General features: G+C 65.0%; 2 protein-coding genes and 1 non-coding gene across 3 annotated transcripts; 1 reads left to right on the top strand and 2 right to left on the bottom strand.

Moving 5' to 3' along the window:
- The first annotated feature begins 329 nt into the window (after nt 1-329).
- Nucleotides 330-436, top strand: LOC133216976 (U6 spliceosomal RNA). The gene has a single exon (XR_009726783.1). It is a non-coding gene; the product is annotated as a U6 spliceosomal RNA (small nuclear RNA).
- Nucleotides 437-1,007: 571 nt separating this feature from the next.
- ABCA7 (ATP binding cassette subfamily A member 7) lies at nt 1,008-17,996 on the bottom strand. Its single transcript, XM_061362013.1, has 50 exons — nt 17,711-17,996; nt 17,506-17,599; nt 17,162-17,303; nt 16,957-17,084; nt 16,755-16,876; nt 16,483-16,677; nt 16,295-16,384; nt 15,979-16,216; nt 15,720-15,859; nt 15,534-15,650; nt 14,710-14,883; nt 14,417-14,625; nt 14,157-14,333; nt 12,963-13,185; nt 12,661-12,882; nt 12,364-12,568; nt 12,175-12,291; nt 11,886-12,057; nt 11,624-11,755; nt 11,391-11,530; nt 11,172-11,309; nt 10,875-11,086; nt 10,676-10,748; nt 10,267-10,469; nt 10,111-10,159; nt 9,849-9,911; nt 9,438-9,455; nt 9,092-9,246; nt 8,889-9,013; nt 8,709-8,807; nt 8,311-8,506; nt 7,209-7,303; nt 7,037-7,069; nt 6,806-6,911; nt 6,639-6,713; nt 6,327-6,496; nt 6,077-6,254; nt 5,872-5,987; nt 5,598-5,742; nt 5,388-5,511; nt 5,168-5,297; nt 4,966-5,086; nt 4,743-4,805; nt 4,561-4,667; nt 3,719-3,860; nt 3,514-3,648; nt 3,334-3,437; nt 1,829-1,921; nt 1,265-1,502; nt 1,008-1,186 (listed from the first exon to the last, which is right to left on the bottom strand). Exons 1-50 carry the CDS (start codon nt 17,774-17,776, stop codon nt 1,055-1,057), a joined length of 6,741 nt encoding a protein of 2,246 aa, XP_061217997.1. The 5' UTR covers nt 17,777-17,996; the 3' UTR covers nt 1,008-1,054.
- Nucleotides 17,997-20,515: 2,519 nt separating this feature from the next.
- CNN2 (calponin 2) lies at nt 20,516-24,584 on the bottom strand. The gene is made up of 7 exons (XM_061364256.1): nt 24,460-24,584; nt 22,399-22,520; nt 21,810-21,876; nt 21,592-21,729; nt 21,380-21,496; nt 21,009-21,155; nt 20,516-20,933 (listed from the first exon to the last, which is right to left on the bottom strand). Exons 1-7 carry the CDS (start codon nt 24,520-24,522, stop codon nt 20,667-20,669), a joined length of 921 nt encoding a protein of 306 aa, XP_061220240.1. The 5' UTR covers nt 24,523-24,584; the 3' UTR covers nt 20,516-20,666.
- Nucleotides 24,585-24,837: the final 253 nt, after the last annotated feature.

The raw sequence follows: 24,837 nt of genomic DNA, 5'->3' as shown, positions 1-24,837 counted from the left end.
CGCCCGCCGCCATCTTCCTCCACCGGCGGCGTCAGTGCGCGTGCGCGAGCGCCGCCGGGGCACCCTGGGACTGTGGCAGAAGCGAGCCGGGGCCCCGCCCCGGTATGCAAATGAGAAGCGCTCCCTACGTACATCGCTTTAAAAACGCTTCGGAAACGGCAAGAATGCCGATTAAAAAACGGGATTTAGAAGATAGAAACGGCGGATATTGTGCAGAATGTAGTGGTAGAGGGAAGGCAAAGGAGAAACCGACGAAATAGGAATTCGCCATGACGTGAAAAATATCAAATAAGAGAGGTTTAAATAGCATTTGGGGAGGAGCAGGAATCGTGCTCGCTTCGGCAGCACATATACTAAAATTGGAACGATACAGAGAAGATTAGCATGGCCCCTGCGCAAGGATGACACGCAAATTCGTGAAGCGTTCCATATTTTGCTCCTTTCGCCCCCATTTTAGGGGGCAATCACAACCCCACAGCCCAGGGACACCCCTTTTGTCCCCCGCTCCGTGGCAGAGGGATGGGAGGTACTTGTGGCCCCCCATGTGGAGCCCCAGCACAGGAGAGGGATATGAGGGGGGAAATGGGCATCCCAAAACCTTGGTACCACAGGGTCCAGGGGCTGAGGGGACACCCAGGGGTGAGGGGCACGACCCCTGCCCAGCACTGGGGCACCCTGGAGGGGTGATGGTGGAGACGAAGGGGGTGTCGGGCACAGACCCCTGCCCAGGGGTGAGGAAGACTCTGGTCTCTTGGGAAGCCATGGAGGGGGGGGGGTCACCCTGCTGTGCCCCCCACCCTGTGTCCCCAATGGGGCTGCAGTGGGGTGAAGGCGATGCTGCCCGGGGGCGGTACCATGGGTCTTTATTGAATTCCTCTTTGCATCAGAGCACCCGGGGGGGGCTGGGACCAGCCCAGCACCCAGCCCGGCCCATGTAGACCCCACATCCGACTCAGCTCCCCCCCCACGGAGGGTACAACCCCGCTGATAGGGGGAGCCAGGGCCAGCCCTGCGCTGGAGTGTCCAGGGGGTCCGTGGGGCACCGTGGCCCCACTCACACAACGCTCTCCTGGTAGCTGTCATCCTCCAGGAACGGTGTCAGCCTCCTCTCGGGGCTGAGCACTGCGGGGGCCGCATCCTTATCAGGGTCCTCATCACTCTGCTCCCTGGCGAAGTGCACAAAGACCTGCGGGAGGGCGGGTGAGGGGCAGCGCCAGCAGGACCCCAACCCCTTCTTGTCCTCATGCCCTGCATCCCCCATCACCTGGTCCAGGGTGGTTTGGGACACGGAGTAGTCCTGGATGCGGCAGGGCCCGCGGTGCGCTGCCAGGACGCTGAAGATGCTGGCGAGGGAGGCGCTGCGGGAGGGGAGGTGGAACTGCAGCAGCCCCCCGTGCCGCTCCTTCAGCACCATGCCGGGGAAGCGCCGCTGCATCAGGCTCTCCACCGGTGCCGGATCGGGGTCCCCGACCCGCACCATCACTGTGTATCCATCCCCAAACCTGCTCGGACACGAGGGCATTGCTGCAGGGACCATCCACATCCCTGTTGGACCATCCACATCCCTGTTGCAGGATGCTGATGCAGTGCCCCCCACCTCCGGACCATCCACATCCCTGTTGTTGCAGGATGCTGATGCAGTGCCCCCCACCTCCGGACCATCCACATCCCTGTTGTTGCAGGATGCTGATGCAGTGCCCCCCACCTCCGGACCATCCACATCCCTGTTGCAGGATGCTGATGCAGTGCCCCCCACCTCCGGACCATCCACATCCCTGTTGTTGCAGGATGCTGATGCAGTGCCCCCCACCTCCCTAAGCCCCAGTACCTGCTCTTGAGGTGCTGGACGCTGCCCAAGCAGCGGAAGCGGCCGTTGACCATGATGGCCATCCTGGTGCACAGTGCCTCGCACTCCTCCATGCTGTGGGGGGAAATGTGGGGTTCCATGGGGCAGAGCGGGCTCCCTCTGCTCCAAGGGTGCCGTGGGGCAGAGGTGTCTCCCCTCTGCTTGGATCTGCATGGATCTGCATGGATCTGCATGGATCTGCTTGGATCTGCTTGGATCTGCATGGATCTGCATGGATCTGCATGGATCTGCACGGATCTGCACGGATCTGCTTGGATCTGCTTGGATCTGCTTGGATCTGCATGGATCTGCATGGATCTGCTTGGATCTCCATGGATCTGCATGGATCAGCTTGGATCTGCATGGATCTGCTTGGATCTGCTTGGATCTGCATGGATCTGCTTGGATCTGCATGGATCTGCTTGGATCTGCTTGGATCTGCATGGATCTGCTTGGATCTGCTTGTCTGCATGGGTCTGCATGGATCTGCATGGATCTGCATGGTCTGCTGGATCTGCTGGATCTGCTGGTCTGCTGGATCTGCATGGAATGGATCTCGGTCTGCATGGATCTGCATGGATCTGCATGGTCTGCATGATCTGCATGGATCTGCATGGATCTGCTTGGATCTGCATGGGTCTGCATGGATCTGCTTGGATCTGCTTGGATCTGCATGGATCTGCATGGATCTGCATGGATCTGCATGGATCTGCATGGATCTGCATGGGTCTGCATGGATCTGCATGGATCTGCTTGGATCTGCATGGGTCTGCATGGATCTGCATGGATCTGCATGGGTCTGCATGGATCTGCACGGATCTGCATGGATCTGCTTGGATCTGCATGGATCTGCATGGATCTGCTTGGATCTGCATGGGTCTGCATGGATCTGCATGGATCTGCTTGGATCTGCATGGATCTGCATGGATCTGCTTGGATCTGCATGGGTCTGCATGGATCTGCATGGATCTGCTTGGATCTGCATGGGTCTGCATGGGTCTGCATGGATCTGCATGGATCTGCATGGATCTGCTTGGATCTGCATGGGTCTGCATGGGTCTGCATGGATCTGCATGGATCTGCACGGATCTGCATGGGTCTGCATGGGTCTGCATGGATCTGCATGGGTCTGCATGGATCTGCTTGGATCTGCATGGATCTGCATGGATCTGCTTGGATCTGCTTGGATCTGCTTGGATCTGCTTGGATCTGCATGGATCTGCATGGATCTGCATGGATCTGCTTGGATCTGCATGGATCTGCATGGATCTGCATGGGTCTGCATGGATCTGCATGGGTCTGCATGGATCTGCATGGGTCTGCACGGGTCTGCATGGGTCTGCATGGATCTGCATGGGTCTGCATGGATCTGCATGGATCTGCATGGATCTGCATGGGTCTGCATGGATCTGCATGGGTCTGCATGGATCTGCTTGGATCTGCATGGATCTGCATGAATCTGCATGGATCCCGGGGCAGGGGCTCACCTGTGGGATGTGAGCACCACGGACCTGCCCTCCCGGATGACGCTCAGGATGCGATCCCACAGGAAGCGCCGCGCTCGTGGGTCCATCCCCGTTGTGGGCTCATCCTGTGACAGCGGCCATGTGGGGGCCAGGAGCTGCTGTGGGGACCCCCCCCCCCCCCATCGCTGCCCCCCCACTCACCAGGAAGACAATGGGGGGGGAGCCGAGCAGGGCGATGGCTGTGGAGAGCTTGCGCTTGTTGCCCCCACTGTACTTGCCCGCTGGCCGGTCTGCATGCGGTGCCAGCCCCATCTTGGTGATGCCCCATTGAGCCAGCTGAGGGGAGATGCGAGGGGATGAGGATGGGGGTCCCCTGCGCTGGAGGGGGGGGGGCTTTGGGCCGTACCCTGGGGATCTCCTCCTCCGGGACCCCACGCAGGCGGCTGTAGAATTCCAGATGCTCCCGTCCCGTCAGCAGGTCTGTGATGGCATCAAACTGGGGACAGTACCCCATGTGCTGGCGGACGGACTGCGGGTCGGTGAGCACGCTGCGGGGACAGGGACAGGGCTCAGGACACGGGGACAGGGGTCAGGATATGGGGACAGGGCTCAGGACACGGGGACAGGGCTCAGGACACAGGGACAGGGCTCAGGACACGGGGCAGGGCTCAGGACATGGGGACAGGGCTCAGGACATGGGGACAGGGCTCAGGACACGGGGACAGGGGTCAGGATATGGGGACAGGGCTCAGGACACGGGGACAGGGCTCAGGACACGGGGACAGGGCTCAGGACACGGGGACAGGGCTCAGGACACGGGGACAGGGCTGAGTACATGGGGACAGGGCTCAGGACACGGGGACAGGGCTCAGGACATGGGGACAGGGCTCAGGACATGGGGACAGGGCTCAGGACACGGGGACAGGGCTCAGGACATGGGGACAGGGCTCAGGACACGGGGACAGGGCTCAGGACATGGGGACAGGGCTCAGGACATGGGGACAGGGCTCAGGACATGGGGACAGGGCTGAGAACATGGGGACAGGGCTGAGTACATGGGGACAGGGCTCAGGACACAGGGACAGGGCTCAGGACATGGGGACAGGGCTCAGGACACGGGGACAAGGCTGAGCAGGCTGCTGGGATGGGGATGGGCGCACTGCAGGGATGAGGATGAGCGCAGTGCGGGGATGGGGAGGATGGACCCGTGCTGTGGGGACAAGGAGAGGGTGAGCCCCAGGGCCCTACCTGTGTCCTTTGAGCCAGGCCTCCCCCAGCGTCACCTCCGTGTCCCCCGTCAGCATCTTGAAGGTGGACGTTTTCCCAGCCCCATTGACCCCCAGGAGGCCGAAGCACTGCGGGTGCAGAGCGGGGTTACCGGCAGCCCCATGGGGCTCTATGGCCATCATCCCCTATGTGCCAGTGCTCACCTCACCGGGAGGCACGGCCACGCAGAGCCGGTCCACGGCCGGAGCCTTCCTGCGCCGGTAAACCTGCGGGGAGGAGATGGGGATGCTCCGGATGCGGCTCCGGCTCCGGGTCCGGCTCCGGCTCCAGCTCCGGGTCCCAGCCAGCACCCAGGGGAGGGACTGGGGCTATGGGAGATGCTGCAGCCCCGCAGCCCCGGTCCAGGTCCAGGAGCAGGGCACGCACCTTGGTGAGGTCCCTCAGCATCAGGAGGTGGCCGTGCGGGGAGGCGCTGCCCACCCTCACCCGCTCCATGGCCACGTCCTGGTCCTCTTCCCCCAGTGAGGGCAGCTCCAGAGCCCGAGGCCTGGCGGTGACAGCGGCAGGGGCACTTCCAGGGCTGCCCGCCCCATGGCTGCCCCACGGCTGCCCCATGGCCGCTCCTCACCCGAGCCGCAGGAAGAAGCGGTATTGAAGCAGGAGGGTGAAGAGGAAGAAGATGATGCCCTCAATGGCCATGGCGAACATGTTCTTCCCTGCTAGATCCCAGGACAGGGGGGACACAAAGCGCCTGTCCCCTGCAAAAGGAGCCGTAGGAGGGGGGCACATAGGGGGGTCCCCGCACTGAGTTTGGGGAGGGGGAGCATCCCTGGGACCCCCAGACTCACCGAACCTCTCGAAGGCATCGGCCATCGCCTGGTTCTTCACCATGTCAATGAGACCGCGGCCCAGGCAGAAGTGGGGGAAGATGAGGAAAACCTTCTTCAGGATGCGGTTGATGTCGTTGAGGTTCTGCCGGGGCAGCAATAAAAGGGGTGGAGGGGCTGGTGCCAGCCCCATAGGGATGGGAAGGGGGTTTGGGAAAGCCCAAGGCTCACCTTGTCCACAAAGAGCTCCAGCACAAAGGTGGCCACGCTGCCGTTGATGCCGATGAAGAGGTTGATGCACGTCAGGGCCACGTATGCGGTGCTGGGGATGCTGAAGAGGAAGGAGGCCGGGTACATCAGCGGGGTGATGGACCATCTGCAGGGGCAGAGAGGAAGGAGCTGGCTGAGGCACAGATCCCAGCCCTCATCACCATGAGCCCCAGAGCCAGGGCTGCCCATAGCCCTGCTCAGAGCCCTCCAGATGGGTTTAGCCCCGGCCCTTCACCCATAGAGCAGCAGCAGCAGCACCAGGGAGGGCAGGTTGGCAGCAGACACATAGGACTCCTGCTGGAAGCAGAGGAAGATGAGGATGACGAGCAGCGCAGGGACCAGGTAGTTGCACTGTGGGCATGGAGAAGGCAGGAAGGGGGGGGTCACAGTGGAACCTGGCCCCCTGGGTCTGTGCCCCCATCCCTATCCCCATCCCGCACCATATCCCAGGCAAAGTTGCCCAGCCAGTAGGTGACGGGCTTCATCCCGCTGACGAACTGGAGGTGCTTGGCTTTGCTGACCCGCTCCTCGATGAGGAAGAGCACGAAGCTGGCCGGGACGAAGGACATGGCGAAGATGACGCAGATGGAGACCAGCACATCCACGGAGGTGGCCATCCTGCCGCGGAGGGGAGGGCTCAGCCAGGGATGGGAGGGGTGGTCCCACAGGACCCCCGTCCCCAGCACTCACAGGGCAGCCTCTGAGAGCTGCTCCTTGGTGAGGTTGAGCGGGTGGTTGGTGGCCGTGATGCCGAAGAGCGCGGGGTCGGTGCCGGGGGGGAGCCGGGCGCGCAGCAGCCCATTGCTGGCCACGTTGAGGAAGGAGACCATGGCGTGCCAGCCCTTGTTGTTGAACCAGACCTGCAGCCCAAGGGAGCCCAGTGGTTCAGAGCCCCCCTCCAGCCCCATTCCCATTCCCCTCGGTCCATCCCTGGCTGCTCCAACCCCGGGGGGCCACATCCCTGCTGCCCCCCATCACTCCCCGCTACGGGACCCCCAGGACCTTGATGTTCCTGCGGGAGTCCAAGCCCTCAATGAAGCGGCTGAGGTTGGCCAGGAGCCGGTCCGAGGGGCTGCCCTAGAGGTGGGGACACGGGGTGAGGAGGGGGGTTGGTCCAGAGCCGTGCCAGCACCGGGATGGGGGGGGACGGGACAGATCCGCATCCGTACCCGGGTGATGTTGAACAGTGCCCGAAGCTCCAGCACCACCGCATCCACCTCCGCCGCCGTGGGCAGCGCCTGGGAGCCGCCGGCACCCAGAGAGAAGCCTCCGTATCTGCGGGGAGAGACATCCTGCATCCCAGCCCAAACCCTGCCCCGCGCCCGCCCAGGCACCACGGGGAGGGGCGCACAGCTCAAGCCCGCAGGGAAAGCTCCAGCCTCCCCCTTGCCCGCTCTCACCTCTGCTCGTTCACCCACTTCTTGTTCCTCAGCCTGAAAGAGGTTCAAGAAGGGGGGAAATAACCCCCGAGGAGACGCTGCGGCAGCGCCCGGCCACGAGTGCCCCCCCTTTACCCTGCGGTGCTGCGGGTGGGTTCGGCCCGCAGCATCCCTCCCGCTCCCCAGCACTCACTCCTGGCGGATGATCTGGGGATAGGTCTTCACCAGGTAGTCCGAGATGTTCCTGCCCGTCAGGTTCTGCAGGATGTCACCGGTGCCCCTTCGGACCTGGAGGGGACGGGAGGACGGATGGGCTGCATGGACACACGGACACCCGCAGCATCGCCTGCACCCACAGCATCACCTGCACCCACAGCATCACCTGCACCCGCAGCATCGCCTGCACCCACAGCATCACCTGCACCCACAGCATCACCTGCACCCACAGCATCACCTGCACCCATAGCATCACCTGTACCCACAGCATCACCTGCACCCATAGCATCACCTGTACCCACAGCATCACCTGCACCCATAGTATCACCTGTACCCACAGCATCACCTGCACCCATAGCATCACCTGCACCCACAGCATCACCTGCACCCACAGCATCGCCTGCACCCGCAGCATCACCTGCACCCACAGCATCACCTGCACCCACAGCATCACCTGCACCCGCAGCATCACCTGCACCCGCAGCATCACCTGCACCCGCAGCATCACCTGCACCCACAGCATCGCCTGCACCCACAGCATCACCTGCACCCACAGCATCGCCTGCACCCACAGCATCACCTGCACCGGCAGCATCGCCTGCACCCACAGCATCACCTGCACCCGCAGCATCGCCTGCACCCGCAGCATCACCTGCACCCACAGCATCACCTGCACCCACAGCATCACCTGCACCCGCAGCATCACCTGCACCCACAGCATCACCTGCACCCACAGCATCGCCTGCACCCGCAGCATCACCTGCACCCACAGCATCGCCTGCACCCACAGCATCACCTGCACCCACAGCATCGCCTGCACCCGCAGCATCACCTGCACCCACAGCATCACCTGCACCCATAGCATCGCCTGCACCCACAGCATCACCTGCACCCACAGCATCGCCTGCACCCGCAGCATCACCTGCACCCACAGCATCGCCTGCACCCATAGCATCGCCTGCACCCGCAGCATCACCTGCACCCACAGCATCACCTGCACCCATAGCATTGCCTGCACCCACAGCATCACCTGCACCCGCAGCACCCCGGGACTGGCCCTGATGCGGGCTGGGGGTTACCTGGGGTGGCGGGAGCCCCCCCGCCCCCTCGGGGCAGTCGGGCAGCATCCTGCTGGCCCCAGGGCCACTGCACTGGCAGGGGGGGGACGGCTCAGCCTGTGTCCAGTTCCCACGTCTCAACGCTTCCAGCACGGCCGGGGGGACCGGGGGGGTCGAGAAGCCATCGGGATGGGAAGCCGGTGGGCATGGCCCCGTCCTGGGCACCCGGCACGGCACAAGGAGGGGATAAAGACCCCCGTTACCAGCCTGGTGTGAGCCAGAGGCACCGGGACCTGCCAGCATCCCCACCACGGGGACCGGGGGTCCCGCAGGACCACGGGGCTGCTCCTGGGGGAGCCATGGGCCCCGGGGCCACCCTGCCCCAGCCGCTCAGCCCCATGCTGGGCGCAGGCACTCACTCCTCCCCAGCATCCTTCATGCACTCGGTGCCGAAGCCCGGCTCGGCCAGGAGCGCACCCAGGAGCCGGGATGTGTCCGGGTCCCCCGGTGCATCGTTGCTGCAGGGGGATGCAGAAGTGAGCTGGGGAGAGGGGGAGGGCACCGGGAGGATGTGGGGGTTCGGAGGGCTGGGGACACACCTGAAGAAGGTGAACTGCCGCCCGTACATCCAGGGCTGCAGGCGCAGCGGAGGGTACTTCCCGAAGGGCGGCACGATGAGGCTGAAGAGCAGCGCGATGCAGACGAACACAGCGGGGAGCACGATCTGGGGATGGGACCGGGGGTCAGGGCTGGGTCCTGCCCCATCGCCCTTCACACCACAGCCCCATCCCCTGGGCTGTACCTGTGCGAGGAAGCCCCGGGTGCTGCGTCGGGCATGGAGCATCCTCTTGATGAAGAGGGCGCGGAGCTGCTGGCGGGTGAGAGCCCAGCCCCTCACCCTGCCGCAGGCCTGCCCGGCCCCCCCCCGCAGCAGGTCTGTCTCTTGGGGCTCCTCTGCTGCAAGGGCAGAGACGGGGCTGGGCCTGGCTCCAAGTCGGGGTCTGGCAAAGCGGGCAGCAAGGGGCAGGGGCTCACACCAGGCAGCGCACAGGGGGACATTGTGCTGGCAGGGACACCCCGCAGCCCAGCAGGGATGGGTGCTGCATGCAGGGACACAACAGGACCCCCCCCCAGCCTCCAGTTCCTACCTCGCCGGGGTCCTCGGGCTCAGTGTAAAGGAGAGGAAAGAGGGGTTACAGCCACGCCGGTGCCTGCCCATCAGGGTTAGCACTGCCCCAGGGCAGACCTGGCACCCCAAACTGTTCCCCCCCCCCCCCAAGACTCCCGTGGCTGCCCCCACACCAGCTCTGTCTCCATGAGAAGATCCCTGGGTACGTTCCCTGGGATTTCATGCCCCATCCTGACCCCTGCACAGAGCTGGGCTCCCCCCAGTCCCACCACTGTCCCCGCTCCTTGCACAAAGGATGCATCCCCAAAGGGCTGCCTGCTTGGATGGATGTGTGCGGATGGACACGCACCACGGCCCCAGCCCAGGGGTGTTGGGGACACCCCAAGGCAGGGGCTGGGCAGCTCAGGGGTCCCAGCTCCCTGCTCCTTACCCAGCTCCCCATCGGCTGCTTCCATATCCCCCCCCTCGCTGGGCGCTGCTCCTTGCTCCGTGCCTGACAAAACAAGGGTCAGATTGGCGGGGGGGGAACTGAGGCCACCCTGGACACCTTCCTGCACCCATGGGTGCTCCTAGTGAGGGTAACGGCCATATAGGGTGCTGGGGACACCTGCACCCCTGCTCCGGGCTGATGAGCATCTCCCCCTGGTCCCCCCCTGCATCCCAAAGCTCCCACCAGCACCATGGGGTTTTACCTCCTGTGCCGGTGTCCACCGCCATGTCCGGGGCCACCTTCAGAAAGATCTGAGGGTGGGAGGGGGCTGGCATTAAATACAGGCACCAGCACCCACAGCCCCAGATAGGCAAATCCCCCCTGCCCTGGTCACAGGGGGCACTGCAGGAGCCGGTACCTCTTCCAGGGTGGTGTCGGAGATGCCATAGCTGGAGATGCCCAATTCCCCCAGGCGGGCGTCCAGCTCTCGGAACAGGTCCCCGAAGGCACCGTCCTTGGCCCCGCTGTAGGGCAGGACAAAGAGCACCTCGTGCCCGATGTCCTCCACCAGCCGGGAGCCGGGTACCAGCTTCTGGATCAGTGCCGACAACTGGACCACATCTGGGGGGACGGGGAAGTGGGGCTGGAAACCTGGTGGCTGCATCCCAGCCTAAGGGTCCCCAAGGGGATGGGGGGACAGGGACCCCCTTTGGCCCCATCACTGCAGGGGGGCCATGAGAGCACAGGGCACAGTCGCTACAAGCTGATGGGAGATACATGGGGGTGATGCTGTGCTGGGGCACAAGGATGGATGGATGGATCCTCACCCACGGCGCTGGCCTCGCTGCCCCGGTCGCTGCCCAGCCCTGTGTCACTGCTGCGCTCCGAGTCGCTGCCTTCCTGTGGGAATGGGTGGCTGGAATCTGGCACATTGCAGGGGATCCAGCCCCAAGCCTGGGGCTCTGCATCCCCTCTGTACAAGGGATGGAGGCAGCGGCCACCCTTCGGGCTGATGCATGGACTCACCTTTTTGGTGATGCCGGGGACGATGCCGGTGCTGCCGCCGGTCCCGAACCGCTCCCGCTTCACCAGGGTGAGGTGGTACCCAGTGCCCAGCCTGGCCTTGAGGAAGAGCGGGGACCCGCAGCAGCAGAGCCGGCCCTGCGAGATGATGGCAGTGCGGTCCCCCAGCAGCTCCGCCTCGTCCATGTAGTGCGTGGACAGGATGATGGTGCGGCCTGGGGCAGCGAGCGGGCTTGGCCCCGGACCCCTCTTTGCTCAACCCAAAGGGTTGGGGGGACCCCCCCCATCCCCATCCCTGACCTTTGCGGTACTTGAGCAGCAGCTCCCAGATGCTGCGGCGGGAGTAGGGATCAACACCAGCCGTGGGCTCATCCAGGATGACGACCCGAGAGCCCCCCACGAAGGCGATGGCCACCGAGAGCTTCCGCTGCATCCCCCCTATGGGGCACAGGGACAGTGTTTGGGGGGCCCATGGCCACAAACCCCAGTTTGGGCGCTGGTCCTGCCCCTAACACGCACCTGAGAGGTTCCTGGTCTGCTCCCGGCGCTTGTGGGGCAGCCCCGTGTCCTGGATCAGCTGCTCCATCTCCGCCTTCACCCGCTCCTCCGACAGCCCCTTCAGCCGCCCATAGAACCAGACGTGTTCCTCCACTGTGAGGCTGGGATGGGCAGGATGGGGTGGGCAAGGGGAAGGGGGCACCCCTGCCTGCACCCCCCCCCCCACCCCGACCCTACACTGCCCCCCTGCTTACATGTCAAAGAGCACGTTGTGCTGGGGACACATCCCCATGGTCCTACGGATGCTGTCGATATCGGAGCGGATGTCCCAGCCCAGGATGTAGGCAGTGCCAGAGGTGGGGGGCAGGAGGCCGGTCAAGATGGACCTGGGTGGGGGGACCAGCAGAAAGGGGATCATGGACCAGTGGGGCTTGGGGAAGGGATGCGTGCGCTGCTCCATGTGGGATGCTCAGACCCAGGTTGGGGCAGAGCCAGTCCCCAGCCCCTCCAGCTCACATGGTGGTGGTCTTGCCGGCACCGTTGTGGCCCAGGAAGGAGGTGATCTGCCCCTCGTAGAAGTCCAGGCTCAGGCCGTTGACGGCCGCACGGCTGCTGTTGCCATAGATCTTCACCAGGTTGCGGATGGAGACACCGGGCTGGAGCTGGGCAGGCGGCTCCTCCACCAGCACTGGGAGGCACCGGAGGGGTCAGGTCCTGAGCTGGATCCATCCCCACGGGGGGCAGGACCCGGGTGGAAGGGGTCCAGCTCAGCCCCATGGCTGCCACCCTTAGGGCAGGGGCTCACCTTGGGGCACAGTGAGGGGGCTGGTGGGGTACGGGGGCTGCCTGGCCAAGGAGGCCTCCCCAAGCCAATAGCTCTTGAGGAAGGGGAAATTCCAGGGCTTGGGAATCCCGTACTGACCTGCAGCAGATGGGGCTGAGCGGGGCCAGGCACTGGGGGTGCCAGGGCCTGGGAAGGGAGGGCTGCACTCACCTGGGAAGACACCCTCGAGGTACCATGTGGCCAGGCCATAGAGGATGGCATCGAGCAGCAGCAGCCCCATGGCCATGGCGAAGTTGTAGGGGTCTCCTGGCACGGGGCTGGTACCCAGGTTGTGCCACTGGATGCCCATCCCTTGCTCCTCATAGAGGGAGAAGTACTCACAGCCGAACCCAAAGGCCACCGGTGACAGCAGGCTCTGGTGGCAGCAAAAACAGCCCCGGGGGGGGGGGTTCAGCCCCAAAACCCCCTCTTAGGGGCATTGGGGAAGGGGCATCGGTGGCTGCTCACCACGAGGATGCGCAGTGGGAAGGTGATGTGGTCGCGCCAGGCGACACAGAGCACGTAGGGCAGGTAGAGGGAGAAGTAGATGATGCCGCCGCAAGCCGAGGCCAGGTTGGCGCGGGGGAAGAAGGTGCTGATGAGGAAGCACTGGCTGATGGTGGCCACGGAGAAGGTGCCCAGGAAGAGGAAGATGACGGCTGGGTCACTGTAGGGCAGGATGTTTCCCAGCTGTGGATAGAGGCAGGTTGGAGCCTGCAGATCCCCCTTGTCCCCCGTGCTCCCTGTGTCACCCGTGGCCTGCAACCTGCCTTGAGGATGAGGACGAGGAGGGCAGAGCTGAGGAGGAAGGGGATGAAGCTGCTGAGGAACCAGCTGAGCCAGAGGATCCCATTGCTCAGACCCATGGTCTTCATGGTCTCCTTGAGACGCGTCTCCTTCTCATGCACCACCCCCTTGATGATCATGGCCACTGAGTAGATCCAGGCCAGCGTCATGAAGAGGGGCAGCGAGCGGTTCAGGACCCGCAGGAACCTGGGTGAGATGGCACCAGCCCTTCCAAATCCATCTGGACACCTCGGGCCACCACGGGGCAAGGGACACACAGGGCATGGACCAGCCCCGGGTCACCACCGGGCAGTGATGCTGCATTGGGATGGTGCATGAGGGATGCGCTCAGCCCCATCCCACCGGGCAGTGATGCTGCATTGGGATGGTGCATGAGGGATGCGCTCAGCCCCATCCCACCGGGCAGTGATGCTGCATTGGGATGGTGCATGAGGGATGCGCTCAGCCCCATCCCACCGGGCAGTGATGCTGCATTGGGATGGTGCATGAGGGATGCGCTCAGCCCCATCCCACCGGGCAGTGATGCTGCATGGGGATGGTGCATGAGGGATGCGCTCAGCCCCATCCCACCGGGCAGTGATGCTGCATGGGGATGGTGCATGAGGGATGCGCTCGGCCCCATCCCACCGGGCAGTGATGCTGCATTGGGATGGTGCATGAAGGATGCGCTCGGCCCCATCCCACCGGGCAGTGATGCTGCATGGGGATGGTGCATGAGGGATGCACTCAGCCCCATCCCACCGGGCAGTGATGCTGCATTGGGATGGTGCATGAAGGATGCGCTCGGCCCCATCCCACCGGGCAGTGATGCTGCATTGGGATGGTGCATGAAGGATGCGCTCGGCCCCATCCCACCGGGCAGTGATGCTGCATTGGGATGGTGCATGAGGGATGCGCTCGGCCCCATCCCACCGGGCAGTGATGCTGCATTGGGATGGTGCATGAGGGATGCGCTCGGCCCCATCCCACCGGGCAGTGATGCTGCATTGGGATGGTGCATGAGGGATGCGCTCGGCCCCATCCCACTGGGCAGTGATGCTGCACTGGGAAGGTGCATGAAGGATGCGCTCGGCCCCATCCCACCGGGCAGTGATGCTGCACTGGGATGGTGCATGAAGGATGCGCTCGGCCCCATTCCTCCCTCGATGGTCACTCACACATCATCCACATAGCAGGGGTAGGGCATCTGCTGCACATAGACCCCCATCCGTGGGGCAGCCCCGGTCTGCACCCGCACCACCGCCTGCTCCACCAGGTCCTGCACGTAGACGAACCCCCCCCACACGTAGCGCAGGTCGCTGAAGGGGTCGGCTGCAGGGCCTGGGTCCCAGAACCTGGGGGCAGAGCACGGTGCTTGGAGAGGGGGGGCTCTCACCACTGCCCAGGAGGTGCCTGGGGGGGGGGGGTTAACCCCAACCTGTCCTTGATCTTGTTGGTCCTGGTGACATCATCGATGTCCATGCGGATCTTGTAGCGGATGTGGGGGGGCAGCGCGGTGGCCGTGGCATTGATGGGGGGCTGGAAGACCACCGCTGCCCAGAACTGCTGCTCCTCCAGCAGCTCCAGTGCCCGGGCCACCAACTGCTCCTCGGTGGCCACCGCCTCGATCTTGTCCAGGCAGACACACTGCAGGCAGGGCAGTGCAGGCAGGGCTCATGGGGGGGTTCCAGGAGCAGCCTAACCCCCCCAGGCAGCTGGGGTGACACAAACCTCCATGAACTGTGACAGCGTGCTCAGCACCGTGTCGGCATCGGCGTACACTTGGTGCCAAGTGAGCCCCGGCCCCGGCTCCACCAGGAGCCTGGCCAGCGCCGGCAGCTTCCAGGAGGTGCCATTGAGGAACCCATCCAGGAGCTCGGCTGTCCCCTGGGCCAGCAGCAGGTCCTGCAAAGCACCAGGGTACCACGGGCAATGCATCACATTCCACACTGCACCTCCATCCCGCACTACACTGTACCATCCTGTATCCCCATCCTGCACTACACTGTACCATCCTGTATCCCCATCCTGCACTACACTGTACCATCCTGTATCCCCATCCTGCACTACACTGTACCATCGTGTATCCCCATCCTGCACTACACTGTACCCCTCTGTATCCCCATCCTGCACCACACCGTACCCTCCTGTATCCCCATCCTGCACCACACTGTACCCCCCTGTATCCCCATCCTGCATCACACTGCACCCCCCTGTATCCCCATCCTGCACTACACTGTACCCCTCTGTATCCCCATCCTGCACCACACCGTACCCTCCTGTATCCCCATCCTGCATCACACTGCACCCCCCTGTATCCCCATCCTGCACCAGACTGTACCCCCCTGTATCCCCATCCTGCACCAGACTTACCCCCTGTCCCCAATCCTGCACCACACTGTACCCCCCTGTATCCCCATCCTGCACCACTCTGTACCCCCCTGTATCCCCATCCTGCACCACACTGCACCCCACTCCCGCAGCCCACCGCATCCCCATCCCGCACCACCCCACAGCCCCATCCCTAATGGGGAGAGGGTCCAAGAGCCACGCACCCGCAGCACCTGCATCTCCAGGCTGCCATTGAGGAAGGTGTAGATGCGGGGTCCCACCTCCCTCCAGGCAGCTCCTGCCTCCCCCAGCACCGCCAGCTCCCGGAACGTCCGGTTCACCTGTGTGAGGCACGGGGTGAGGCAGGACCGCGATGGGACCCCCCCAGACCCCCGCAGGCCCATGCTCACCTCGGCCATGATGCTGTCGGGGCCGGGGCCGGGCGGTGTGTATAGGATCTTCCCGGTGATGAGGGGCTTGATCCCACGCCAGAAGATCTGGGAAATGGGGCTGGACTCCAGGCTGCGGAGCAGCTCCCGGCAGAAGGGGCCTGGGTGGGAGCAGGACCGAGCCATCACCACCGGACCCCAAAGCACCACCTCTGGGCAGCCCGAGGGGGAACGTGCTCAGGGAGCCCCTGGCTGCATCCCCGCTACCCATCCCGCTCACTGCTGCTGCTGCCCGCGGCCCCGGCTCTCTGCTCCGAGCTGTTGCGGTCCAGGAAGGCTTTGACATCGTTGTCCTCGTACCAATTGAGGGAGGGGACCCGCAGCCCCCCGCCCTCTGGGTGCCCGCAGGCGATGCGCGACAGGGTCCCAAAGGTGCCCGAGCCGGTGGCGCTGGCGTTGGTGGCCATCAGCGCCTGCAGCTCCCGCCGCAGCTCGGCGAGGCTGGACATGGAGGAGACCTCGGGAGAGCGGGATGGGGCTGTGGGGGACTGGGATACCTGGGGACACCGTGGGGGTCAGGGGTGCAGGGGGGCTACCTCCTCCATCAGGGATGCTGCATCCCGTACGAAGGTCCCCAAGGCTTCCACGGTGCCAGCGATGCCGCCTGCCTCCGAGCTCAGCTCTTGCTATGAGGGGAGCAGGGGAAACGGGATCTCAGCCCCTCTTGTGGGGGGGGTCTGTGCCCCGGTGCCTTCCAGCACCCAGCACCGGGCCGGGGCCTCACCGCCAGGAGCCGGGGGAGGTCGAGCTGGGAGAGGAAGGATCCCTCCATGGCACGGAGCTGGGGGCCGGGCAGGGCGCAGAGCCCCCGCTGCAGGCGCTGGGTGGAAGCGGTGTCACCCCCCCTTAGGAAGCCCCCCAGCTCCGAGGCGTTGCAGACCACGTCCTGCAGCGGGCGGCCGGAGCCTGCCAGGGAGAGCTGTGGGGAGAGGGACGGTCACAGCGTGGCCCCCGACCCCGGCCAGCACCGGGAACGGGCGCTGCCCCGACACTCACGATGCTGGGGCTGAGCCGAGCCCGCATCAGCTCGTCCGCCAGCGCCGGGGATAGCGATGTGTTGGTGCGGAGGAACCGCGAGAAGCTCTCGTCCTCCCTCAGGTACTCCCGCACCGGCAGCGCTGCGGGTAGAGGAGGGGGATGCCGGGGTCATCCGCGGGGGGGTCCCGCTCCTCCGGCCCCCCCCGGCCCCGGTGCTCACCCCTCCGCTGGGTCCCGCTCCCGCGGAGCCGGCGCAGGGCGGGCAGGAGCCGGGCGAAGCTGCGCAGGAGCCGCTGCCCGTGGGCACGGTGCAGAACCCGCCGGGCTTCAGCCAGGAGCCGGGAGAGGCTGCGGGGCACGGGGAGGGCAGTGAGACCCCTGCCCATGAACCAACACCCCCCCCCTCCGGGGGTCCCGGTGCTCACATGGAGCCGTCGAAGTTGCCCACCAAGCCGGGGGCCTCTCCCGCAGTGGGGTGCCGGAAGCAGGGGTTGTTCATGTTGCAGATGATGCCCTGCAGCCAGGGCAGGGTCCCTGCCGACGGCAGCGCCTTGCTGGGGAAGTGGCCTGCGGGAGAGGGAGAGATGGGTCCGGGGAGGGGGGGGCTGCACCGAGCGAGCCCCCAGCTTGTGCCCACCCCCCGCGGTTGTGTCCCCTGGTTCCACCCCAGCCAATGGCTCCCGTGTAAGGGGATCCCAGCAGGCACGGGGATGGGGGGGGCCCTGCCAACCCAAAGCGTGACTCAGCAGGGGCTCCGGGGGACACTCACACTCATGCTGCTTGAAGGGCGGGTGGGATTGCCGCACTGAGATCAGGATGAAGAAGAGGAAAAGGGGCCACAGGATCTCGATGGCCAGTTGGAGCTGGGGGAAACCCATGGGTGGGGGGGTCCTCATCGGTACCCAGGGCTCTATCTGCCCCTGCACCAGGACCCAGTGGCTCCGGGCACCCTCCCATCCCGGTCCCCTGCTCACCCGCTGCCGCCGGCGGTAGGTGAAGTTCTTCCAGAGCAGCAGCCCCAGCTGGGTACCCATAGCCATGGTGTGTCCTGCACCCAGCTCAGCTCCGGCTGCAGGCGAGAGCGGGGGGATCAGCACTGAGCTGGGGGCAATGATCAGGGCTTATTGAATACAACTGGGCCTTGGGGGCCGGCAGGGGCCAGCCTGGCATTCCTGCAGCAAAGCTCCTTCCTGAACTCAAATCTCATTCATCCCTAACCCAAAACCAGCACAATCTGGCACAAGCTCTGCGAGTCCCTGCAGGTCAGTGCTGCACTGGGAGCAATGAGCAGGATCCACACACCACCGCTAGCACGGGGAGCAGCCACAGCTACAGGAGCAGCTCCTCCGTTTCCCTATGTGAGGGATGTGGCCAGACCAGCAGCAAGGTCCAGTCCCCCTGGTGAGACCCTCAGTGCTCCAGGATGGGAAAGTGCCCCAGCGCAATGGGCTCGAGGTGCAAGCTCAGAGATACCCGCATCCCATGGATGCCTCCTGAGCTGTGCTGGGATCCCAGCAGCTCCATCCCCATCCCAGCGGTTCACCCACAGGGCTGCAGCTCCCAGGCCCCGTCAGCAGGGTTCCAGCCTCCCAGGCAGCTCCGTGCCCAGTTCCATCAGGCAGAGGTGGCACGACTGAACTCGCAGCTTCCTGCCCGGCCAACAACACCCACACCCGGGAATGCCGAGCTCCGGAGCTGCTCCCCGGCCACCACCACCCCCAGGGCCACCCACAGCACCCATCCCATCACCCTGGTGTTGGTGGTTGGAGCTGTGGCCTCGCCATCCACCTTCCTATGTCCTGTAGCCAGCTCGGGCAGGAGGCCAGGGCCTGACTGCTGCTGCCCTGCCCACATCGGGGCTGAGCCGGGTCCCCGGGCACAGCGCGGATAAGCGGGCACCGGGCAGAGGGATTAGGATCCCGGCTGGGAAATCCGGATAATCGGGCTGTGGGGCCGGACACGAGCAGCCCCATAGAGGGGGTGCTTTGGGGGGTGCGATTCCTTCGGGGGATGTGGGGGCCGTGCTGCCCCCCCCGGCTGCAGAGGCAACGAGGGAGGACCCCGAGCCCCAGGCCTGAAGGGACACCGCGATGGGGGACCGGGGGCTGCCTCATCGGGACACCGGGATCCACCGGCAGCCGCCCCACGGGGGACACCGCGGAGCACAGCGGCCCCGGCATCCCCGCTGGCCCGGTGCGGAGTCACGGGGGGGTGAATGGACGGGGGGGGGGTAACGGGGACGGGCGGACGTGGGGACAGCCCCGGGGGCACGCTGCGAAGCCGGAGCCCGGCCGAGGACCCGCAGCCCCCCCCCCCCCCCCCCAGGACCCCCCCGTTACCTGCTCCCGCCGCCACCGCGCGGCCCCTTTAAGAAGCCCCGCCCCTCCCCGCTCTACAAAGTAGCCGCGGGTGTGACGTCATGGAAACGGATCTTAAAGGGGCCCGCCCGGAGATGGGGGGAAATCGGGGTCACACGGGGGCGAGCGAGGGATCGGAGCCCATCCCCCATCCCCCATCCCCCATCCCCCATCCCCCATCCCCCATCCCCCATTCCCCATCCCCCATCCCCATTCCCATTCCCCATCCCATTCCCCATCCCATTCCCCATTCCCCATCCCCATTCCCCATCCCATTCCCCATCCCATTCCCCATTCCCATTCCCCATCCCCATTCCCCATTCCCCATCCCATTCCCCATTCCCCATCCCCATTCCCATTCCCATTCCCCATTCCCCATCCCCACCACACCCTGCCCATAGCACACCCTGCCCTGCCCCTCTCTGTTACCCCTCCCTTGAGACCCCCGAGGCAGCAGACCCCCCCCCATGGGCACTGCACCCCAGCCTGAGACCCCGCTGGGGTCCCCATTGGAACCCGTGCTGGCCCCCACTGTGGAGGACTGCAGGGAGAGCTCCCATCCCTCGACACCCCCTCAGGGTCCCGGAGCCACCTCATCAGAGCCCCTCGGGTGCACTGGGATGCTGTTGGGGTGCTGGGTGGCAGCGATGGCCCTGGACTCGCTGAAACACAGCGTTTCACCCCAAAAGGTGGATCCCTGAAGCTAGGGCTGAGGCCATGATCATGGGGCCACCACTGGGACACAGCCCTGGGGGCTCCACGGGCATCACCCAGGTTTGGTTCCTGTGCTCAGGGCAATTCGGAGCTCCCGGAGCACGCAAGGAGCCTGCACCAGAACCCGGCTCCTGCTGAAGTGAAAACAGTCGGGGTTTCCTAAAAACAAGGGTTCCATACACAAGGATCTTCATTAACCCCCCCCAAGGGGACGCAGCCGCTGGGCATGGCCAGGCCCTGCACCATGCACCAACATCCCCAGCCCCTCGGGCATCCCCCGTGGCGCAGGATGCGGCTGTTGGAGTCAGCCTTGGCTCCAGCCTGGCAGCAGATCCCATCGCTGCGGCTTCCCGAGCTGCAGCCGGTGCTGGGAGTGCCGGGAATGCCGCTGCCAGCCCCGCTCCCTCCGAGTCCTGCTGCAGGAGCATTCCCAGCTTCGCCTCCGGAGAGCGCACGATGCTCCCATTGCATCCCATCATCCTGAGCCCCTCTCCTCCCATGGCGCTGGGAGGAGAAGTGGCACCGGGAGCAGCTGCCTTCTGCTTTGCCAAGGGATGTGGGAGCTGCATCCTGCCCCATCGTAGGGTGGGTGCTGGGTGGGAGGAGAAACCATCCACTGCTTGGTGCTGGAGCATCCGCTGCCTTCCCAGAGCCAACACCAGTGATGTGCCAGGACCTCGGGGTCCTGCGGGCTGCAGGAAGCGGGTGTTCTCTTCTTTAGAAACAGGGTCTTTATTTCCTTGCTCAGAAAAATAGATCCATTTTGAAACTAAAACAGAGGGAATGATGGAAGTAGAGGCTGGAATGTCGCAGGGTCTGTACATGAGATGGTGTGAGATGAGGCTGTGCCACATCCCACTCAGTAGGTCTCCTCCTCCTCGCGGTAGTAGTGGTACCCAGGGGGGTCCCCGCTCGGGTCACCCGTGGCATTGGCCACCTCACCCTGGTTGCCCTGTGGGCAGTACTTGGGGTCGTAGATCTGGCGGCCGAGGCCGAAGACCTGCCCGCTCTGGTTGGCACCCTGGTTGGAGCCCATCTGCAGCGACATGGAGGAGTTGTCGCACTTCTCCGTCCCCATCTTGGAGTCGTAGATGTGTCTCCTGGTGCCGGGAGCCGTCATGCCCACCTGGGAGGAGAGGATGGAGCAGGGCTTGGCTTTGGTTCCCCTGTATCCCTCCCCAGTGTGGCCACAGTGGCTCACCTGGCTGGCACACTTGTTGGTGCCCATCTGGAGGCTGATGGTGGAGTGGTCCATGGGCGGCAGGATCTGGTTCTTGGGGTCATAGAGATGCCTCCTGGTGCCGTAGGCTGTCATGCCAGACTGGCTGGCGCACTTGTTGGTGCCCATCTGACAAGGAGGGGGCCAGTGAGGACCAAGAGCTGCCCCACATGTGCCTTTTCCCCTCCCTGGGGCACACAACCAGCGCTCCCCAGTCCTCCCCAGGCTCCCAGCCATGGGATGCTGACATGGAGCCGAGATTGCCCCATGTCGGGGAGCCAAGCCTCCCCGGCCATGCTTGGTGCTGAGGGTTGGATACAAGTGGTACCCTCTCCCCCTCTTGAGCATCCCACCTGCAGGCCGATCACGCACTGCCCAGCCTTCATCTTGGCCTCATCAAAGTTCCTCTGCTGCTTCTCCGAGTACTTCACACCGATGTCCACCCCGCTCTGTATCCCCTTCGTCTTGGCCTGCCGGGGAAGGGCAATGAGGAAGGATGGGGAGACCCCAACCTCCCACCTTTCCCAAGTGCCCCCATCGAGGCCGCTCACCCCCATGTGCTCACCATGCCCGCCAGTGCCAGCAGCGACACCTGAACCTGCGTCAGGTTCCCGCTCTCAAAGAGGTCGTTGGCTTCAAAGAGGTCCACGGGGTTCATGCCGTAGCTGGCCATGGCCTTGATGAAGTTGGAGAGGTTCTCGAGCTGTGGGCAAGGGGAGAGGGCTGAGACCCCCTGTGGGTGACAGCACTGGGGCCGGGGGCTCATGGGCTGCCTGCCCCTACCTGGTGCCAGTTCTGAGCCGAGCGGTTGATCTTCCGCACCGCGTTGGGCTGCAGCTTGTTCATGAGCCTGGAGGGAGGGAGGGAGGGAGGCAGAGGGGGAGCGGGGCTGCAGTGGGGCACAGGCCCCTTTCAGGAAGGTCCAACCCAGCTCTCCCCACGTCCCTGCTGGTCCCAGGGCTCCCCCAGCACGGGTGCTTTGGGGGTCACCCTGGCTGCCGTTATAGAATCATAGAATGGTTCGGGTTGGAAAGGACCTTAAGGTCATCCAGTTCCAACCCCACTGCCATGGGCAGGGACACCTCGCTCTAAACCATCTGACCCAAGGCCTCGTCCAACCTGGCCTTGAACACTGCCAGGGATGGAGCATTCACAACCTCCCTGGGCAACCCATTCCAGTGCCTCACCACCCTAACAGGGAAGAATTTCCTCCTCATATCCAATCTAAACTTCCCCTGTTTAAGTTTTAACCCGTTACCCCTTGTCCTGTCACTGCAGTCCCCCCCTCTCCAGCATCCCTGATGGGTCCCACCAGCATGGCTGGATCCAGCACACCCAAGGGTCCCCCATCCCCATCTGGATGAGGACTCACTCGCAGAGGATCACCCCATCCTTCAGCCCCTTCTGGAAGTCAGGCCCGATCTGCTGCCCCGTGACGCTCTCGATCCATGTCCGCAGCTCAGCCTCCTTCTGTGGGTCGTATTTCTGGGCGAGCTGGGAGGGGGCAGCGAGGGGGATGCTCAGGGTCAGGCCCTGCCTCTTCCCCTTGCATGAGGATGGAGCAGGAGCACGGTGCTGCCATCACACACACCAGACACACAGGGACGGTGCCCATCACACACAGCAGCTTCCAAACCATTCCAGGAGGATGAGGAGGATGTGCCCCTGGGGCTGGAGGGGAACGTCCCCCTCTGGGGTGCATTCCTCCCCTGTTCCCTGTCCCCCACTGAGCCCCGGGGTCCCCGGCCATGCGATGCTCTCCCCTGCGGCAGGGCCGAACGCGCCGCCGCGGATTCCTTGGTCACCGCGGCTATGCCAGGAATGCGGATGCCTCCTCCCAAATGGAGACCAGCTGCCCCGGGCCGGCAGCATCACCGGCAGCATCGCCTGGGCCCTGGTCCACCAGCGAGGGAAAAGGCTTCCAGTTTGGAATGGGTACAAGCCCCAGGAGCCATCCTGCCCGATGCTTGTCCCTCCTGTGCTCAGCTGGTACCCAAAGACAGCTGCAAACCAGCCACCGGCCTCTCACCCATCCCACTCCATCCTGGCATCCCTGGAGTGGGAATGGTCCAGCTGGGATGCACCTGGTGGGATGCAGGGATGCTCCAGCTGAGGTCAGGTTCACACAACACTTCATGCATCCCAACCAGGGGATCCCACCATCCTCCCAGTGCATCCTTCCCACCCCATGGCCAGCACTGGACCGGGTCAGAGGGGACCAGCCCCAGAGCAGACCCCACCACAGCCCAGTGCACATGGACTGGGAGAGTGTCAGTGGTTTGACTGGTTCCCAGTGGGTGATGTCAGCCTCCAGCAGACACCGGGGCAGTAAAACTGGCTCAGGTCTTGCTGAATCAAGCCGAAGCACCCAGGAGCACGCAGCAGCAAGGCTCCGGTGCGTGTCCACCCGCTCAGCACGGGTGCAGCCCAGCCCAGATGCAAGCAGGGACCCGTCTTCTGCCGGTGATGAAATGCAAACCCCTGCAAGGCCGGGCAAGGAGAACCCAGCCACATCCCCATGGCCACGCAGAGCCACCACCGCCTGCCCTGGGGTAACCAGGGCTCAACCTCAGCTCGCCTGGGGCCAGGCACAGACCAACACCACAACTTCTGCCTGTGCCATTGCCCAGGGCAGCAGCAGTGCCTTGGAGCCCAGCCACAAGCCCCACATCCCCCAGCCCCATAGGGCCCCTGTACCCCCATCACGGCAGCACAAGCCCTGCAAGGATGCACCATGGGCTGCCCATCACCAGCACCCAGCTCTGAGGGGAGGCTCCATCGGCCCGGCGGAGGGTGCCGGCGGTCAGGGGGTTCATTGCACCCTGCAGCACCCGGAGGCACCGGTTCCCCTTTCCCCTTCAGGCCCTGAAATGGGAACGGTGCGGGAGAGCAGCTCCCTGCAAGGCTGCGGGTGCTGCGGGTCCCAGCCTCCAAGGAGCCGGTGTGGGCCGGGGGCTGCTCCTGCCGGGATCCCCGTGGGGCCACCAGCCCCATCCCCAACAAGAGCCGCGGTCGGAGCATCCCATAGGAGAAGGCCGCGGGGCTGCGGACAAGCTCCGAAAGGCGCCGGGGGTTTGCAGAGGGCGACAGCGGCCACTGCACGGACCTGGGGGAGGAATCCGGTACCCGGGAGCCCCCCCAGCCCCGGTCCCCCCGGGCAGGGCCAGGGCACCCCGAGCACGGAGCCCATTCCCGGCACCCCCGGACGCACCGGCTCTGCATCCTCGGGGGATGCCCCGCTCCGCATCCTCCCGGACCGCGGTTCTCTGCCCCCCGGTGGCACCGGGACCCCTCGGCTCCCCAAGCACCCTCCCCGCAGCAGCACCGGCACACCCGGCTCTCCAGGGCTCCCGGTGGCTCCGGTTACCCCCGGCCTCGACTCCCCCCACCGCCGCCATCCCGGTGGTCCCGGGCATCCCCCGCCGCTGCTCACCCGGTTCCTGACTTCGGCGGAGAGGCCGTAGGAGGGGCCCTTGTTGAACTGGGAGCTGCTCATGGCCGGGAGCGCAGCGGAGCCGGTACCGGAGCGGGCAGCGGCAGCGGGACGGGACGGGACAGGACAGGACGGGGCGGGCGGGATGGGGCGGGCGGGGCTCGGACCCGCTTCTCCCCCGCGCTGATTGGACGGGGCCGAAATGCCCAAATAAGGCCAGAAGCGCCCGGATCGCACACGGGGGGGGGGGGGGGGGGGGGGGGGGTTGTCCCCACACCCCGGCACCGGGACCGGGGGAACCGGGGATGGGGATGGAGGTGTCGCGGACACAGGAGGGCGCAGCCCGGCACACGGACACGTCCATAGCGGGCACACGGA

The sequence above is a fragment of the Neopsephotus bourkii genome, unplaced genomic scaffold (genome assembly GCF_033783945.1).
Source record: "Neopsephotus bourkii isolate Nb327-2 ecotype Australia unplaced genomic scaffold, CSIRO-AGI_Nbou_v1 NB_2, whole genome shotgun sequence".
NCBI lineage: Eukaryota > Metazoa > Chordata > Aves > Psittaciformes > Psittacidae > Neopsephotus > Neopsephotus bourkii.
This window is presented reverse-complemented; position numbering and strand designations above follow the sequence as displayed.

Bases quoted from the DNA above. Each gene is read 5' to 3' on its own strand.
- CNN2 (XM_061364256.1), bottom strand. From the start codon at position 24,522: ATGAGCAGCTCCCAGTTCAACAAGGGCCCCTCCTACGGCCTCTCCGCC. The intron at 21,730-21,809 runs GTAGGGGCAGGC...CCTTGCCCACAG, and splicing joins CGGCTCAGAACTGGCACCAG to CTCGAGAACCTCTCCAACTT. The intron at 21,497-21,591 runs GTGAGCACATGG...CTTCCCCGGCAG, and splicing joins TGCTGGCACTGGCGGGCATG to GCCAAGACGAAGGGGATACA.
- ABCA7 (XM_061362013.1), bottom strand. From the start codon at position 17,776: ATGGCTATGGGTACCCAGCTGGGGCTGCTGCTCTGGAAGAACTTCACC. The intron at 11,087-11,171 runs GTCAGGGATGGG...TCGCTGCCCCAG, and splicing joins GCTGCTCAAGTACCGCAAAG to GCCGCACCATCATCCTGTCC. The intron at 3,438-3,513 runs GTGAGTGGGGGG...CCGCTGTCACAG, and splicing joins CCCCCCCCATTGTCTTCCTG to GATGAGCCCACAACGGGGAT.